The sequence below is a fragment of the Aulonocara sp. 'chitande type north' Nkhata Bay genome, linkage group LG2 (assembly GCF_057382095.1).
Source record: "Aulonocara sp. 'chitande type north' Nkhata Bay isolate Kocher_YH1m ecotype deep benthic linkage group LG2, A_spYH_male_GT1.1, whole genome shotgun sequence".
NCBI lineage: Eukaryota > Metazoa > Chordata > Actinopteri > Cichliformes > Cichlidae > Aulonocara > Aulonocara sp. 'chitande type north' Nkhata Bay.
The window spans coordinates 31,038,723-31,054,183 of NC_141345.1; the positions used below are offsets into that span (position 1 = coordinate 31,038,723).

General features: G+C 39.3%; 1 protein-coding gene across 1 annotated transcript in view; it reads left to right on the top strand.

The window, feature by feature from the left end:
- Positions 1-11,872: 11,872 nt before the first annotated feature.
- The window catches only part of ankrd50 (ankyrin repeat domain 50), a 40,722-nt gene continuing 37,133 nt past the window's right edge, over positions 11,873-15,461 (top strand). The window contains exons 1-2 of the mRNA XM_086258946.1: positions 11,873-12,130; positions 13,417-14,530. Of these exons, the coding sequence (XP_086115072.1) occupies positions 14,025-14,530 (506 nt within the window). The 5' untranslated portion in view covers positions 11,873-12,130; positions 13,417-14,024. The remainder of the gene's footprint in view (positions 12,131-13,416; positions 14,531-15,461) is intronic.

Consider the following 15,461-nt stretch of genomic DNA (forward strand, 5'->3'; position numbering starts at 1 on the left):
CAAACACAACATTAGAGATGACTTTATAAGGAAGCATTGCATGGTGCTCTTAGCTGCTATTATGCTAGCATGCTAACATGCTTCCAGTGGCAATGTTAAACACCTCTAATGTTTATCATGGTAATTACTCACATTTAATGTCACCACACCATTGTTTTCCATTTAAAGCTTCAAAAGGTCATGGTTTGGAATGAAATTCCCCCTAGTTTTCAATGAATCAAAGATTTTAGCCTGCTGGCAATTAGGGGATCAACAGAGTTATTACAGCTTGTGCATTTTCTGGAAACAATAAACATCAACAGAATAATATTTGGTGCTAATGTATATTTCCAGTCTGTGTTTACTGAATCACTCGAGCTGCTAATTATAAGCATCATTCAGACCTTACAAATTGATATCCATGTTAAGCTCTTCTGTACTAACATCACCTGTCGTGTCAGATTTCTTGTCTATTGTGGGATTTTTCAGGGCCTTTAATTCTTACAAAGTGGATCTGGTAATCAGAGCCAAACTGCTTGTGTTTCTAGGTCAACTGTGAAGCATTGTTGAAGAAGCTATGTTCAGATAGCAGCCATCATTCTGGAGAATTTGATGAAAATTATATACTAATATGGAAATATCTAAAAAAAAAAAAAAAAAAAAAGTAACAAAAGAAAAAACTTCCGAATGCATTTTGTTTTTCTTATTTAAAATAACCCCTAAACTACAAACACTAAAGGTTTTTTTTGAATGCCTGTGACAAAATGGTATAAGGACTGATTTATGTACCTGACAACCTTAATAACTGTGTGAATTTGAGGTAATGCTGACAGTGACAAAGAAGGAAACAGCCTGCAGGCAAAGGGAAAAAACAAGGAAAAACCTTTTCTTTTATGCAGGGTACACAGAGCTGGGAAGTTTATTGTGCCACTTCTAAACACACACACACACAGACCCACACAGACACACACACACCCTTAGATAGTCTCTGGAGACATAAATATTTCAGAGAGTTGTTGTTAGTTTCAGTCTGCTGGGCTGGACAAGCCCGTAGCAAAGGAGCATAAACCAGAGTAGATGCACACGAGTTCATGACCCATATAGATGAAATAAAGTCAATAAAAGCAATCTGGCTTAATGGTTTTATGTTTTCTTGCATCAAAGGGAAGTCTTTTGGTGTAATGTTAAAATTTAGAAAATAAACACGAAAGCTTAATATATCAGGACAGGTTGGTTTCTTTGCGTGCCAACTTTTCCTTTTGCTATCTTCTGTGCTGAAGGTAGATTTTTCTCAGCTCTGCTTCAGTTTGACCTTTGACTCCAATTAAATCAATTAGCTTCATTAGCTTGGTGAAGATGCCAGATGTTCAGTCACAACAGCTTCAGTAATTATTCAGCTCAGTCTGTCCTTTACTTAAATACATTTTGCAGTAATTATTTTATCTTGGGGTTTTTTTCTTATAAAAGCATATCCTTCTCATTGTTGTATGGTGTGAATATAAACTGAGGTTAAAAAACTTTCCACAAAATGTCAAAAATTTAATGCGAAGAACAAGAAAGATTTTAAGATGAGCTTAATAAATGTAAGATGGATGTTTCTGCAATGCAATCTGCAAGCCCTAAAGCATTACAACTGGAAAAGATTCAAAAGATGACATTTTAATTTTGATCTCCTCTTCTTAGCAGACATACCGCAATTTCCACCTCAAAAAAATACCTAAGTATGCTACCAAGCTACTGACATATTTATCACCATATCCCTCTGATCTGAGGAACGCTGTGCTGTGAAACATAACATAATTTTCCGCTTTCAAATGTCATGCAGCTCAGTAGCCTTGAAACTGCTATGTGTGCTCTCTCGTTTTCTGAGGGGTCACTCATCTGAATCATGCAGTTTGCCTGTCAGCTGTTTGTGTATAAGCCTGAGGACAGTGAGCATGGACGACTTGTCCAATCTGACAGAGAAAAAAGAAAAACTATATTCACCCCAAAAAGCTTTGGGCTCTTCTTTTTGTAATGTACCATCTTCACCATGTTTGCAGCAACCAAAGCAAGACACAAAGAACATGTTGGATTTACTTAATTCAATAGTGGACAGTGGTGCACACAATTGTTTTGCTTTGGCAGGAAATTAATCAACTGAGTAAAATCAACACAACTTATTCATATTCAATAAACCTGTGCATTTCAATAAAACATGATTGAAACATGTTTAGATGAAGTAAGCTGAGCTCTTGGAATATTTTAGTCCTACACGAATGTGTCACTTTAGTCCAACACTATTCAATAACTTTTACCCCAAAACTACTTGGTCACTTAAATACTACATGTTGTCTACATATTACATAATGTTCAACAAGTCTAGAGTCTGGTTAACATAAAAATTGAATGGATTTACAACAACTTCCATCCTCATATTTTTATCTGGCTCGCAGGGGGGTTGGGGCAAAACCAAGAAGTGATAGGGTAAGAAGCACGGTACACCCTGGACAGCTCACCAGTCTATCACATAGAGACAAACAACCATTTACACTTATGGGTAATTTAGACTCACCAATTAACCTAACTTTAATAACTGCATGACTTTTAACTGTAGAAGGAAACCAGAGTACTCAGGGGAACCCACTGCAAACTAGCCAGATTGTGGATTTGAACCCAGGACTTTGTTGCTGTGTGTGTGTAGTTGTCTGCCTCTTATAACTCCAGTGATTTTCCTACAGTTTGAAATCTCGTCTGATCGTGGGAATTTCATGAGTCCAGGCAACTAACCACTCTTACTAGATCCTATTATGTCATCTCAACAAGAACAAATTAAGTTGTTGAATTTCATACAATGTAACAACCACCCAATTTCTTTTTTTCAGTGTGAATCCATTATTTGAAAGCAAGAACGTAGTCTGATAAAAAAAAAAAAACTTTTTTTGGAGGCTAAAAGCAGCAAAACTAAAAGAAAAAAGAGTTATTACATCTTATGCATTTTCTGGAAACAACAAACATCAACAGTATCAGATTTGGTGCTAATGCATAAGCATATTTCCAGTCTGTGTTTGCTATATCACTCAAGCTGCTAATTATCAACATCATTCAGACCTTACAAACGGATATCCATGTTAAGCTCTTCTGTACTAACATTACCTGTCGGTGTCAGATTTCTTGTCTATTGTGAGATTATTCAGGGCCTTTCAGGGAAACTCACCTTTTGGATTTATTTCTTGCAAAGTGGATGTAGCAGCACACCTGTGCTGGTGGTTACTATTAATGTAATAGTACTGCAGTAATGTACTGTATTAAAGTCAGTTATTTCATTACAGTCACAGTTATGCTCTTAGTTCTTACAATGGTTCTTCAGTTATCTCGACACTGTGCACATAGCTGCTTGTTTTCACTTTGTGTGCCAGGAAGAGGAAAATTGTGGCTTTGTACATCACTTCTGACGAGTGGAGATATGAACATTATTGATGGTTTTTTGTGCACAGACACACAGGAAGCCTAAATATGTTTTCCGATTCTGTTCATAATTTTTATGGATAGAATTTCTGGGCGTAGCCAAGTGACGGAGTGGAAGAGTCTAAGTATCTCTGGGTCTTGTTCATGAGTGAGGGGAGATCAACAGATGGATTGTTGCTGCTGCTGCAGTGATGCCGGACGTTGTAACAGTCCGTTGTGGTGAAGAGAGAGCTGAGCGTAAAACCACAGCTGTCGATTCACTGGTCGATCTATGTCCCTACCCTGAGCTATTGTCATGAGTTTTCGGTAGTGAACGAAAGAACGAGATCGTACAAGCAAAAGAAACGAGCTTTCTCCGAAGGGTGGTTGGCCTTTCCCTTATAGATAAGGTGAGGAGTTGTTCCATCCAGGACCAGCTCAGAGTAGAGCTGCTACTGCTCCACATTGCCAGTTGATGAGCCAGTTGAGGTTGTTTGGGCATCTCACAAGGATGCCTGCACAGTGCCTCCTAGGTAAGGTGTCCGGGAATGTCTCACTCATGGACAATCTGGAGGAAGTGGCTGGGGAGAGGGAGGTCTGGGCTTAAGCTGCTGTCTCCACGACACAGCCCTAGATAAACGGAAGGAAAGGGATGGAACAATAACAATAACAATAATAATAATAATAATAATAATAATAATAATAATAATAATAATAATAATAATAATAATAATAATAATAACACCTCAATTGGCCAGGTGGATGAGTTAAACAAACATCACATTCAGAGTTGTTATGAAGAGGGAAACTGTCTATAGAGAACAACCATTTTGTCACAGGGTTTATATATACTTTTTAATTACGCAGACTTGGTATTTTAACCCTTTCATGCATGAATTATGACAACCTAAATCTGGGTTTTTTCTCAAGTGTTTTTATTCATCTTTAGCATGAAAAAAAAACATTTGAACTTTTAAAACATGTACTTTTCAAAGAGTTTTTTTTACATGTCCACTTAGGTGGACAGCTGGCTGACCAGTGGGTGGCAGGGTATGGAGTGACACATCAGTGTCCAGTGTAGTGGTTTATGTGCAACACTGACACAAATACAAGAAAACAGCTTTTGAATAGTGTGTGAAAGGGTTGACAAGGAGTCTACGTGGACTGATTCACTTTTGGAGCCAACCCAAGTGTACAATAGAGGAACTGCAGGTATTTTCACATACGTGTCAGCTTCATTTTCCAGCTTTGAAGGATGTTCCTTGTCTTTGACCTGCAGAGGGAAGATGGTAACAGACTGATATCAAATGCTGTTTGCTAGATGCTGCATCAGGTAATTCAAGTGACTGAAATAAACCTCTCAACCCAATTGTGATGTTGGTACAGCATTTGTAATAACATTATTTGACAAATAACACAGGTTACTGTGCAGTTTTTTATTCTGAAAGCTGCATTTTGAAGAGTATCATTTGGGGTTTTTTTAGCTTGGTGTAATATTTTGTATCTGTAGCATTTTGCTTGGCGCTAACTAGCAGGGACTGTCCCTGCTAGTTAGCGCTAGCGGTTTATCTGATAACTTTGGACTCCATCATCTTTTCCAAAGTTTGGTGTGTTTTGGATGAATTTTCAAGCAAATGAGTGATCTTCTCAAACTAAACAAGATATCAACAGGAATTGGCAAAACAATCCAGTGAACACATGTTGAAACAACTTTTGGATGTAACACAAACCAGATGTAACACAATGCTGGAGCTTTGTGAAAAACAGAATCCGACATGCAATAATTGCAAAATGCATTTAGAACACATTTCAGTGAATGTATGATGAATTTGTATTTCTCCTCCAAACAGCCTGCTGATCTGAGGTCAGTAAGGCAAGTCTATATTCAAAAACAATTCTAAAACCTTTTTGTACCCACAGTCTTACACTTAATAGCCCTGTTAGTGTGTATGTATCTTAACTTATTTATTTGTACAAATTAATCTTGTACTTCATATTAATTTAAGTCACATTTTTATGTTTTTATCTTTTAAGTTAAGCACATTCAGTTTACGTGAACTATAAAAATAAAATTGCCACTGAGGGCCGATATCAAAGACTGACAAAGGATTCTTTTTTTGTCAAAGTTGAGGCGAGCTGAGAATAATGCTGTTTCTTTTCTTCTTTTCACTCTTTATCGATAAGCCATTTTAGGGACTCGTATTACCAACAAAAATGGTTTAAGTTAGATTGATTTTTCCCACTGAATTTTCTTGTCTGGTGCTACACAAAGACGTATTGTATAAAAGGAAAGATGAACACTCTTTTATGAATCGAGTGTGTGCCACCACCAATCATTTAAATGAAATATTATTCTATAAATAAATGGACACACTAATTGGCTGCGAATGCTACCAAGGTACATGCCAGGTTTAATCTTTCCTCGTACAGCTTATTATCGCTCAAAGTAACAGAAATTGATCATGCATTCAAATTATTTCAGCAGTTTGTGACTCATGAGCACACACACACAAACGCACACACCCCGAATACTCTTGGAGTACCAGCGTTGCCCCATTCTGTGATTGCAAATTAGCGCTTACAGGCCTGTAGCTTCGGGTTCCATGATTGCCAATTATGTTTTACTCAGCCTCTATTCAGAGACTGAGTGGAGTGCTGTTGCATGAGTTATCACGGTCAGCATCCTCATTGTTCATTATTGCCACATTATCATTCTGGGTGGTGAAGTATTGATTTTGCTTGTCATTGTGTAGAAATCATGGCCATAAATATTACACAGTATTTGTTCTGCAGGGACGTGTACGGGCATTTTTAAAAAGGGCCCCCTGCCCCAGTAGTAATTTCTATTGTCCTCATTGCGGTGTCAGTTATAAGTCAGCAAACAAAATACCCTGCCAGGGCACACACATTTATCTCTCATATGTATGCACACACACATTCGCATTTTTCTGCTGTAGTACTGATGTATTTAAATATTTTACACTGCAGACATTTTGTAATTGTGATGCTTACATTTTCAGGCACATCTGGTGGAGTTTTTCTCTCTGTTTAACATTGTTTAATATTTAAAGAATCATTAAATAGCCTTTAACCTGCCTGTTCCCTAGTATAGAATCCAATTGTGTGTATTCAGGGCTAGTGAGTGGTTAAACCAAAGAGAGCATTGCTATTTCCATTAGTGAGAACCCATTTGAATTGGATAATCTCCTGTTGTGTACCGCATATGAGAAAGGACAGGTTCTGACAATATCTAGGCCAGATTCTCCTGACATCCTCCCCCTGACACCATTTCGGTCAAACATGCAAAACACCACAATAACCAGAATTTATAGATAAGTTGTTTCTCCAGAGAGGAAAAGACACAAAAACAGAAAATCAACGGACCACTCCAACTCAATTTTCTAAAGCAAACCTAACGCTCTCTAGCCAAGCCCCAATCACCAAACATGCGTCATCGTGTTCTTAATAACAAGGTGGAGAATAATCGTGAGTATACACAAAAGTGGGAACAATTATGGCAGCTCAAGTTGGTCTGGCCTCCTGAGGACTATGACTTGGACTGGTTGATATTTAGTTGACAGAAAGACAAAAAATAGCCGTAATTATCTGAATTTGGCAGATTGGGGAGTGTGGATAGGAGCACAGTGTGAAAAAAAAACTGAATAAACGGCATGCAGCTTTGCAGTTTTCCTAAGGGTAGGAGTGAGCTTGTAACTTGGCTCCTGCTGATCCTGGAATGGCAGGCAGATTGGAGAGTACTAGTGTTTTGCACTCTTAGAACTACACACATTATCCTGACACTCACTGTGCATAAGAAAATATGTCTAAGCTACTTCAGGGCTAAGGTTTACTTTGTAATATCTAAGGTGTGTAACAAATTCTAGTGCCAGGTGACAATATGCATTCCAAATTTTGACACAAACAAGTCTCTAGCTTTGAGGTACATCCTAAAGTTAGCATGCTAAAATATTCACAATGACAATGTCCTGTTGATATTTAGTGCATAATGTTAACCATTGTCACTATCTAACATGATGTTGTTGGCTTCATCATTCTGTCAAAGTATTAAAGGCGTAGATTGTGCACAATTGGCACCTATTGTACTTTTGTGTTTTTCTCAGGGCATCAAGTTGTTCATATACTTTATTCTTCCAAGCTGTGTTTTTTTTCTTTGTTTTTTCAGACTCGTAGAGGAGCCCCCTGTCCACTGTCACTCTCAAGCTGAGATGAATCAGATCTTTCAGTATGACATTACAGGAGTTGATGTGGAACGCGTCCCAGTCAGCTTGGCTTTATTTGCAGCTTTATAATCTACAGGGTGTTTCACAATATCCAGTTCACCTGCTTTTGCTGTACAGTATTTTATACAAGAATCCATTTAATATATAAGTGACCTTAAAGAATATGACAAATGTTTGGTGCTTCAGTATACATAAATATAAGATATATCTTTAACCTACTTTAGTGTGTGTAATTAAACTTTTTATAATCATGCTAAACTGCTGATTATTGTCATGCAAGAGTTTTGCATGTACATTATAATGCAACCACATGCAGAGTTATTAAAACCAAAGCAGAGATTTACTGAGTGCTGAATTTCAATTCCAATGAATTTCAGGTTGAAAAAATAATTAATTGTTTCATTTTTCTTTTGAAAAAAAGTGAAAACGGGTCTCACAGACCCGAACACCATACAAGGGTTAAATGATTTTTCCTTGGAATTAACAACTTAAAAGAAGCGGTGAACAAAAAGACTTAAAAGAAAAAGATAAATGGGCCGGAGTTCAGAAAAAATACAGCTTTTCTGTTATGCAACAACAAAAAAGGTTTTTACTATGGATTATAGCCGTTGTGCTGAACAATTCTGATGAAATATTTATTTAATTACTGTGTTTGAAGTGACTACCTTTGAATTTTGGACAGTGATGAACAATTTTTTTTTTTAAAAAGTTGTTTATAGATTAATGGAAAGCATCATTAGTTTCAGCCCTATAATCGCCCAAAGTAAGATGTAAAATGGAAAACCTGAGTCATTTATCTGCCTCCTGTCTTCTTCTTGTTTATTTGCTGAGGGGCAGCATTAGCAGACTGAGTATCATGTAAGGTAGATGAGTGTTTGTGATTACTCTGGAGGGGAGTTCAATATATGGATTTGCTTATCTCCTCTCTGCATCCAAAGGGGGCACGTCCATGTTTCCTGCTCTGGGTGGTAACACCAACAACAGGCTATCTGAAAGAACAAAAAACTGAAGCAGCTGGTAGATGTAGAGAAAGTGTTTTGTTTCTCTAAAGATGGGATATTTCCTATACTTGTTAAGTATTTTTTTCCAAAACTGCCTTTATCTGGATGGAATAATCATTTTGTGTAAGAGATAAAGCTATGACAAAGATCATTTTCCAACAATATTCCAGTGGATGCAGCTAATGTATTTGTGGAACTTTGTGCTTTGTAGTTTTAGAGAACCTTTTCAGAGTTAAGCCTATTAATGTTTTTAGTTATTCTTTAATAGTATACCTTCTAAGATGCTATCCATATGGCATCATGATCTCATCACTCTGTTTGTGTGCAATGTAGTCTGTTCAGATTAATCATTAATTCATCTGATTAATTAATTATTAGTTAATCATTCACTTTTTTGGTTTTTGTTGGGAGAAAGCAATTGTTAAGACATTAAAGCCTTGAACCTGCAAAGCCCAAGCGGTGTCACTGTGAGAATAGCACAGGTATACTCAGTGGATTCACAATGTCATGCCTCCTGCATTCACTAGTGAGTACAGTATTTCCAGTAGTGACAACAGAATTATTACCTATTTTGCGCATCATTTGAAAACTGTCAAGTGTGAACAATGTCCTGACTTGATTGCCCCAACATCGTTTGGAGTTTCCCATCATACTGAGTCTACAGTTTTGACATCATCGCACGAATCATCAGTCCTCTTCTGCTTATCTGGTTCAGGGTTGCAAGGGTGCTGGAGCCTATGTTAGCTGCCACTGGGCAGCGCATAGCTTAGACAGGTCGCCCTAATTCACTAGAAGTCAGCCAAAATGCACGTCTTTGGACTGCAGGAGGAAACCAGCATTTCCGGAGAGAAACTGCACAGGAAGAACATGCTAACTCCACACAGGCAGATGGACTTAAACCCAGGAACTTCTGGGTTACACTGGGTTACCTAGAACCAGGTAACACTGGTGACCACCAAACCACTGTGCTGCTGTGCCACCCACATCATCACACTTTGCTTAATTTAATTATATAAGGTTTGGGACAGTGTAGAGGTTACACCTTTCAAACTTTTTCTATTATTGCGTATCCTCAGACTTTTTTTTAATTTTTACTTGTTTTGTGTCTGAATCTATATCATGTCTTGTTTTGCTTTATTTTAACCACCAATCCTAGCTCCTGTCTTTTTCTTCCTGTCTGTCTTGAACCCAGCCTTGAGCCTATCCCCAAGCAATCATTTCTGTAATACCTTACCATGAAGAAAAAGGCTGTTATGCGAGTATAGAAAATTTGATCTGAAGTGGAACTTCACTTTAGCACAAGACTGAATTATCTTCATTTGAGCACAGTCAGCTTCAGCCGGCAACACACTGTCAGCTATTACAACCTACTGCAGCTACACCTCACAGTAAAAGTCCCTGAAGTTATTCTTCAGGGAGTGATAAATAAGTTGTGAGATCAGCAGCCTCCAGTTAGATGAAAAAGTATCAGCGTGAAAGCCCCGTGTGCATCCCTGCTGGAAGGAAGAAAAAAAACTTTTGGGAAACTCATTTCTGCTGCATCTTGATCGCTTACGGATTTCATTTCTAAAGTGGCTTATGTAACAAACAGAATTTCTTTGTGCAGCTTTGGTCGAAACACACACAAATCAGCTGGTGTTGCTCATCAGTGAATTTCTCATGAATTATAAAACACATGCAGCCATTTAGTTGGTTTGTTCACAAATCAAAAACAATCACTCAGAGACTAAAATGGGGAAGGTCTGCACACAGGTGAACTACAATTTAATCATCGGAGAATTCAGTCATTAAATTGTTTATTGTGTAGCCCTTTTCCATTTTGTCACATGCAGTGACTGAATATTTTGTCTTTGGTGTGAGCACACTCAGTCTTTTTTCCTGTCATTACTCTGGTGCTGCCAAATTTAGATGCCTCATCAGAGTCAAAAGGAAGACCTAATTCTAAAGCACGCACCTGCCTTCTGCTCTCTAACAATGACAGCATCTGGTGTGTCAGCCATGAAGCAGGAAGTACATCACAGTTAATAGCTTTCTAATGAAAGGAAAAACCTGAGATTGATTATATATAGACGGTATAATGTAATTATAAAGACATTCTCATATACTCCCCAGATAAAGACCTTGGAGCCATAATTCAGCCAGGTATAAGGCATCGTTGATTTACTGTGAGTTCACAGCTAATCTTCTGCTCAACATCAGTGGCTGCACTTCATTCATAAAAAGTATGCAAATGTTGCAGTGTCCTTAATTAAAAAGCCTTAGGCAGAATCAAAGCAGGGCCATTTTTCTCATGTTCAAGTAATGAAATATTTTCAGACATCATCATGTGCATGTACAACTTTGCTGCTATCGGTTGCAATGGTGATAGTGTGAGTGAAAAGCAAACTATAAATCTTAGTCAATGTTATGTCATTCATGATTGACAGTTCCTCCATCCCATGCATCTATCTATCTATCTATCTATCTATCTATCTATCTATCTATCTATCTATCTATCTATCTATCTATCTATCTATCTATCTATCTATCTATCTATCTATCTATGTACAAACAAAATTCAGTTATTCATTTTTTTCAAGTAAGGTGCATATTTTATCTCTTTATAATTAAAACAACTTGGTGATCAACACAGTTAAATAAAAGTACCACAGGCACTCGGTGAGGGCCTTATACAATGTGAGAGATTTTTTTTATATTTAAAACAATGATTAAAAACAAATAAAAGTAAACACTAAAGTTAGTTAAAAACAGTAAATGTAAGATTGACATTGTGTAAGAGAAGAGATAAGTGGAGATTGAATGAACAAATAAGATATAAACTATAAATCAAAGAAAAACATTGGGATCTTAACCTGACAGGTGTGCTCACCTGTCATAAAATGAAAGTGTTCATACCTGTCTAGTATAATTAGCATCTCCACAACAGGAAGTACATTATATTGAAAAACTGGATTGGATATGAGCAGAACCAGTCTTTGTAATGACATTATTGTACCGGTTTGTACCGTTCGTTTTGGCCCCCGGGCCACATGTTTGACACCCTGGCTTTAAAGCGAAATAACTGTTCCATGAGAAAATAATTCATCTGCAGTTGTTATTCCGCTTTTATATTGAACCACCTGTTTGTACACAATGAAGAGCGACCAAAGGTTGAAAACTACAAATCCCAAAAAGCTTTGCGCCACTCATTAGCGTGTGTTCTGCATGCAGTGGGGAGAAATGTAGAGTGTTAGGAGGCGGAGAGTCAGTCTGCTCACTGTGGAGCTGTGTAGGGGCAGCAGGAGGAGCCGACACCGACAGAAAGGAGCGATTCAAAGAAAGACGTAAACGTTGCTCAAATGCACAAAATTGGGCTTTGAATTACGCCGGGAGCAACGGTCGTGTGGTTTATTCGGAGCCTTTGGTTTGGACAGAAAGGGTGTAGACTACGGACACGGCAATCCCCTTTACCCCCCCTAAAACAGCGAGAGGAATCGGAAAGAGGTGAGAGGAAAACCGTTTGGGACTGTGAGACATTTAAAACTAGCGAAGACAGAGAAACGCTCCACAATTGGCTCAATTGAAGTTGAAGGAACAGTTCTGGTGGGCTGTAGGAACATGACCGTCTTCAGTTAGCCTTTATATGATTTTTTTCCTTCTTAATAAATGCAGTTGTTCGCCGGTCTAGTCATTTTTTAAAAGCCCCCATAGGTGTAAATTGTATCCCATTAGAAATGGGTGAGGTTTGTCTGCTATACAAAAGACTTGCGCTTCCTTTCCAGTCAGCTGAAGTGAATTTATGTCGTTTTCTCTGATGGATGTATTTTTTGTTTGTTTTTTTGGTCGCCTTCCGTCTTAAGACAGCTAAGGTTTGATTTATTGAACACTTATTTGGAAGGCTTTGTGTTGACGGCGGGGAGCGCCTTAGAAAAACAGAAATGTGGAAATGCATAGCAGCCCGTGTAAACCCTTGTTATTTGGCAGTGTTACAAAGTAACCAGCAAGACTACGTGTGTGCGCGCGCACGTGTGCGTGTAAGCCTCTGGGTGTGTGTAAGCGTGTGATTTCTTGGCTGGGGAGACTGGGGAATATTTGCATTTGGTCCAGTATAGAAACAACAGCGATGATGAACAACTAAATAGGAAGATGGTTAAAGTGCAGCTGACCACCAAAGTGCCAGAATCTTCTCGGTGAGAGCTTCAATGGGCCTTTTTGCCCTCTAAAGTTTAATCATTGCTGCAAAACCTTAGAAAAAAGCGGTTATGTTACATTTACGCCCATGTTAACGACCTTTGTACGTGCAGGAAAGGGGGTCCTGTTACTTGGACTTTATTCCCCCTCACAGTTCAGGACGGATGTGGACTGTTTGGGATTTAAAGCCACATAGGAAGGAAGAGGGGATCAGTGGATAGACTAGAGAAACTGGACGAACCCCTGCCAAGAATTTAGTTGCAGGGCAGGCAGGCAGTGATGTGGGATGTGGAGGATGAAAGCACCGAAAAACCAGCTTGCCCACCTCTTGTAGCTCACTAAATAGAGTTCACTCTTCTTTGTAGGCTGGAAAATATCTGTAAAAGTACTGTGCATGATGATAAATGGTGTCAAACTGCTTCAGCTTATATGGAGACTCTTTAGGGCAGTAGATGTGTAAATAAATTACGCACTTGTGTTTTCCACTGCCTGCTTCTAGGAGAGTAAACTATGTCTCATCAACTGCTTACTTGACCAATTAGGACATATTGATGATTTTTTTTAAATTTGTGTCTTCTCATTTTGTTTCTGTTTTCCAGGGAAGGAGGCAGGCTTAGTGTGTTATTGGAGAAAGCCATTCAGCACTGGCAGTCTATTCCATGTTAATGTAATGGAAACACCCTTTTGGTCGGTGGCATCTGAAATGCATCAGTGGAAATATATCAGTAACTTCCATGGCTAATTCTATCAAGCAGCGGTGGCTTGAGTTTGCCAGTGGATGCACTCAAGAGCCGAGTGCCCTGCCATGCCCAGCGCCATGCTAAGGCAACACATTCATAATAACAAGGAGCACTTAGTTCAACCAGTGGGGAAGCTATGGAAAAAGTTGGTGGAAAATCTATGGTTTAAACCTCAATTTTAAACTTCCTTTTTTCAGTTTGACCTACATTTTCTCTAACGCTTCATAGCTCAGTTGCTTTTCCTGCCATCCACAGCGACTCTGCTTTTTTCTCTACTTTTCACCCAGCTTGCCTTCACTCTCGCTGCTTCTTAAAACCAAGGACATCTAAAGTGCATCCTTCTTTTGCACCTGACAAAATGGATGTTCGAATTTAAAGCCAGCCTTTGTTGGAGATGAAAATGTGAAGGGGCGTAATGAAGGGAACCTGAAGAGGAGGAATAGGTGGAACAGCAGCACTAGATCAAAATGGCCCAAACCAGTTTGCTGAAAGGGAAGCGCTTTTACTGCCGGGAGTGGGTATTCCATAAGATCCAGCATTGCCTCCAGGAGAAAACCAACAACCTCAGTGGAGTAATCAGCACTCCCAGTAAACAGCCCCCGTTGGCACCTGGTGGTAGTGCGTCCAACCCTGGCACCCTCACAGCAGGATCTGCAAAGTCGGGTAGCTCCTGGGGTGTGTTGCTGGTGGGAGGGCCAGGGAGTGGGAAAACTGCACTGTGTACAGAGCTGTTATGGCCCACATCAGCCCAGGGAACCCACCGCGGTCTACACCAGCAAAGCCTGGCTTTCCACTTCTGCCGGGCAGATGACTCGGACACGCTGTGCGTCGGCGGTTTCATCCGAGGTCTGGTGGCTCAGATTTGCTGCAGCGGGCTACTGCCAGGATATGAGGAAAAGGTGCGCGATCCGGCTGTGCAGAACACTTTGCAGCCTGGAGAGTGCGAGAGGAACCCCACAGAGGCTTTCAAGAGGTAAAGACACACACACTCACACAGTTAAAGTATGACTGCAAGCAGATGATTTCACAGATTAGCACCTCTTTATAGTGAGACGGATAACTAATCCATGTCGACAGGACCTCATTCTTTGCTTAATCAATTAGTCAACATTGATAATAAAAGGAAATTTTGCAGCTTGCCCAATGTGACTATTATCTGTTTTTGTCAGCTTTTATCTCATTGTTAAATACTGGATGATTAGACATGTACACCACCATCCTGTTTTTCAGTCTCTATCAGTTTTTTCCTGTTGATTCATTAAAAAAAATAAACTGATGCAGTTATATATCTTACTGAAACAGCTACCTATTGCAGCACTGCACAAAATTACCTGAATTATGATTCCTTTTTGGAAAATATAAATCTGCCTATTAAGTGTTTCTTCATATCTTCTTGCAACTTTAAGTTTAAAAAAAAAAGAAATGGTTAAAAAAACGGTGTTTCAGGTAGTAACGGAAATCTAGGAATTTGGTTTGACTAGAAATGTAAAGTGCAGTCAGCCCATCCCCCCCAAACCTACCCTCTCCACCTCCTGACCCTGATGCACCTCCCCCCGTTTATTTTTTTTTCCCTGCACACACTCATGACATAGCTCCGCCCCAGTAGCCTCTCCAGTTATTTCTTGTCATGGTTTTGTCTGTCCCCCCCGTGCGACATGCTGGGTGGGACTGTCCCTGCTTGGCTTCGGATTCAGGAAAGGTCAGATATTTTTAAGTTGTAGCTTAGCTCACGAGGTGAGAGACTCATGAGAAAGAAGCTTTGAAGTAGCACTGACTCACTGACCTGGGTGAACTGAACTGTGATTGTTAGGTTCACCTGGGTCAGTCCAACACTGTGCAAGATGATGAAGTGCACATGTAAGGCTGAAGTACAGTAGGCTTGTGGGATTCGAGCACCCTGCCCG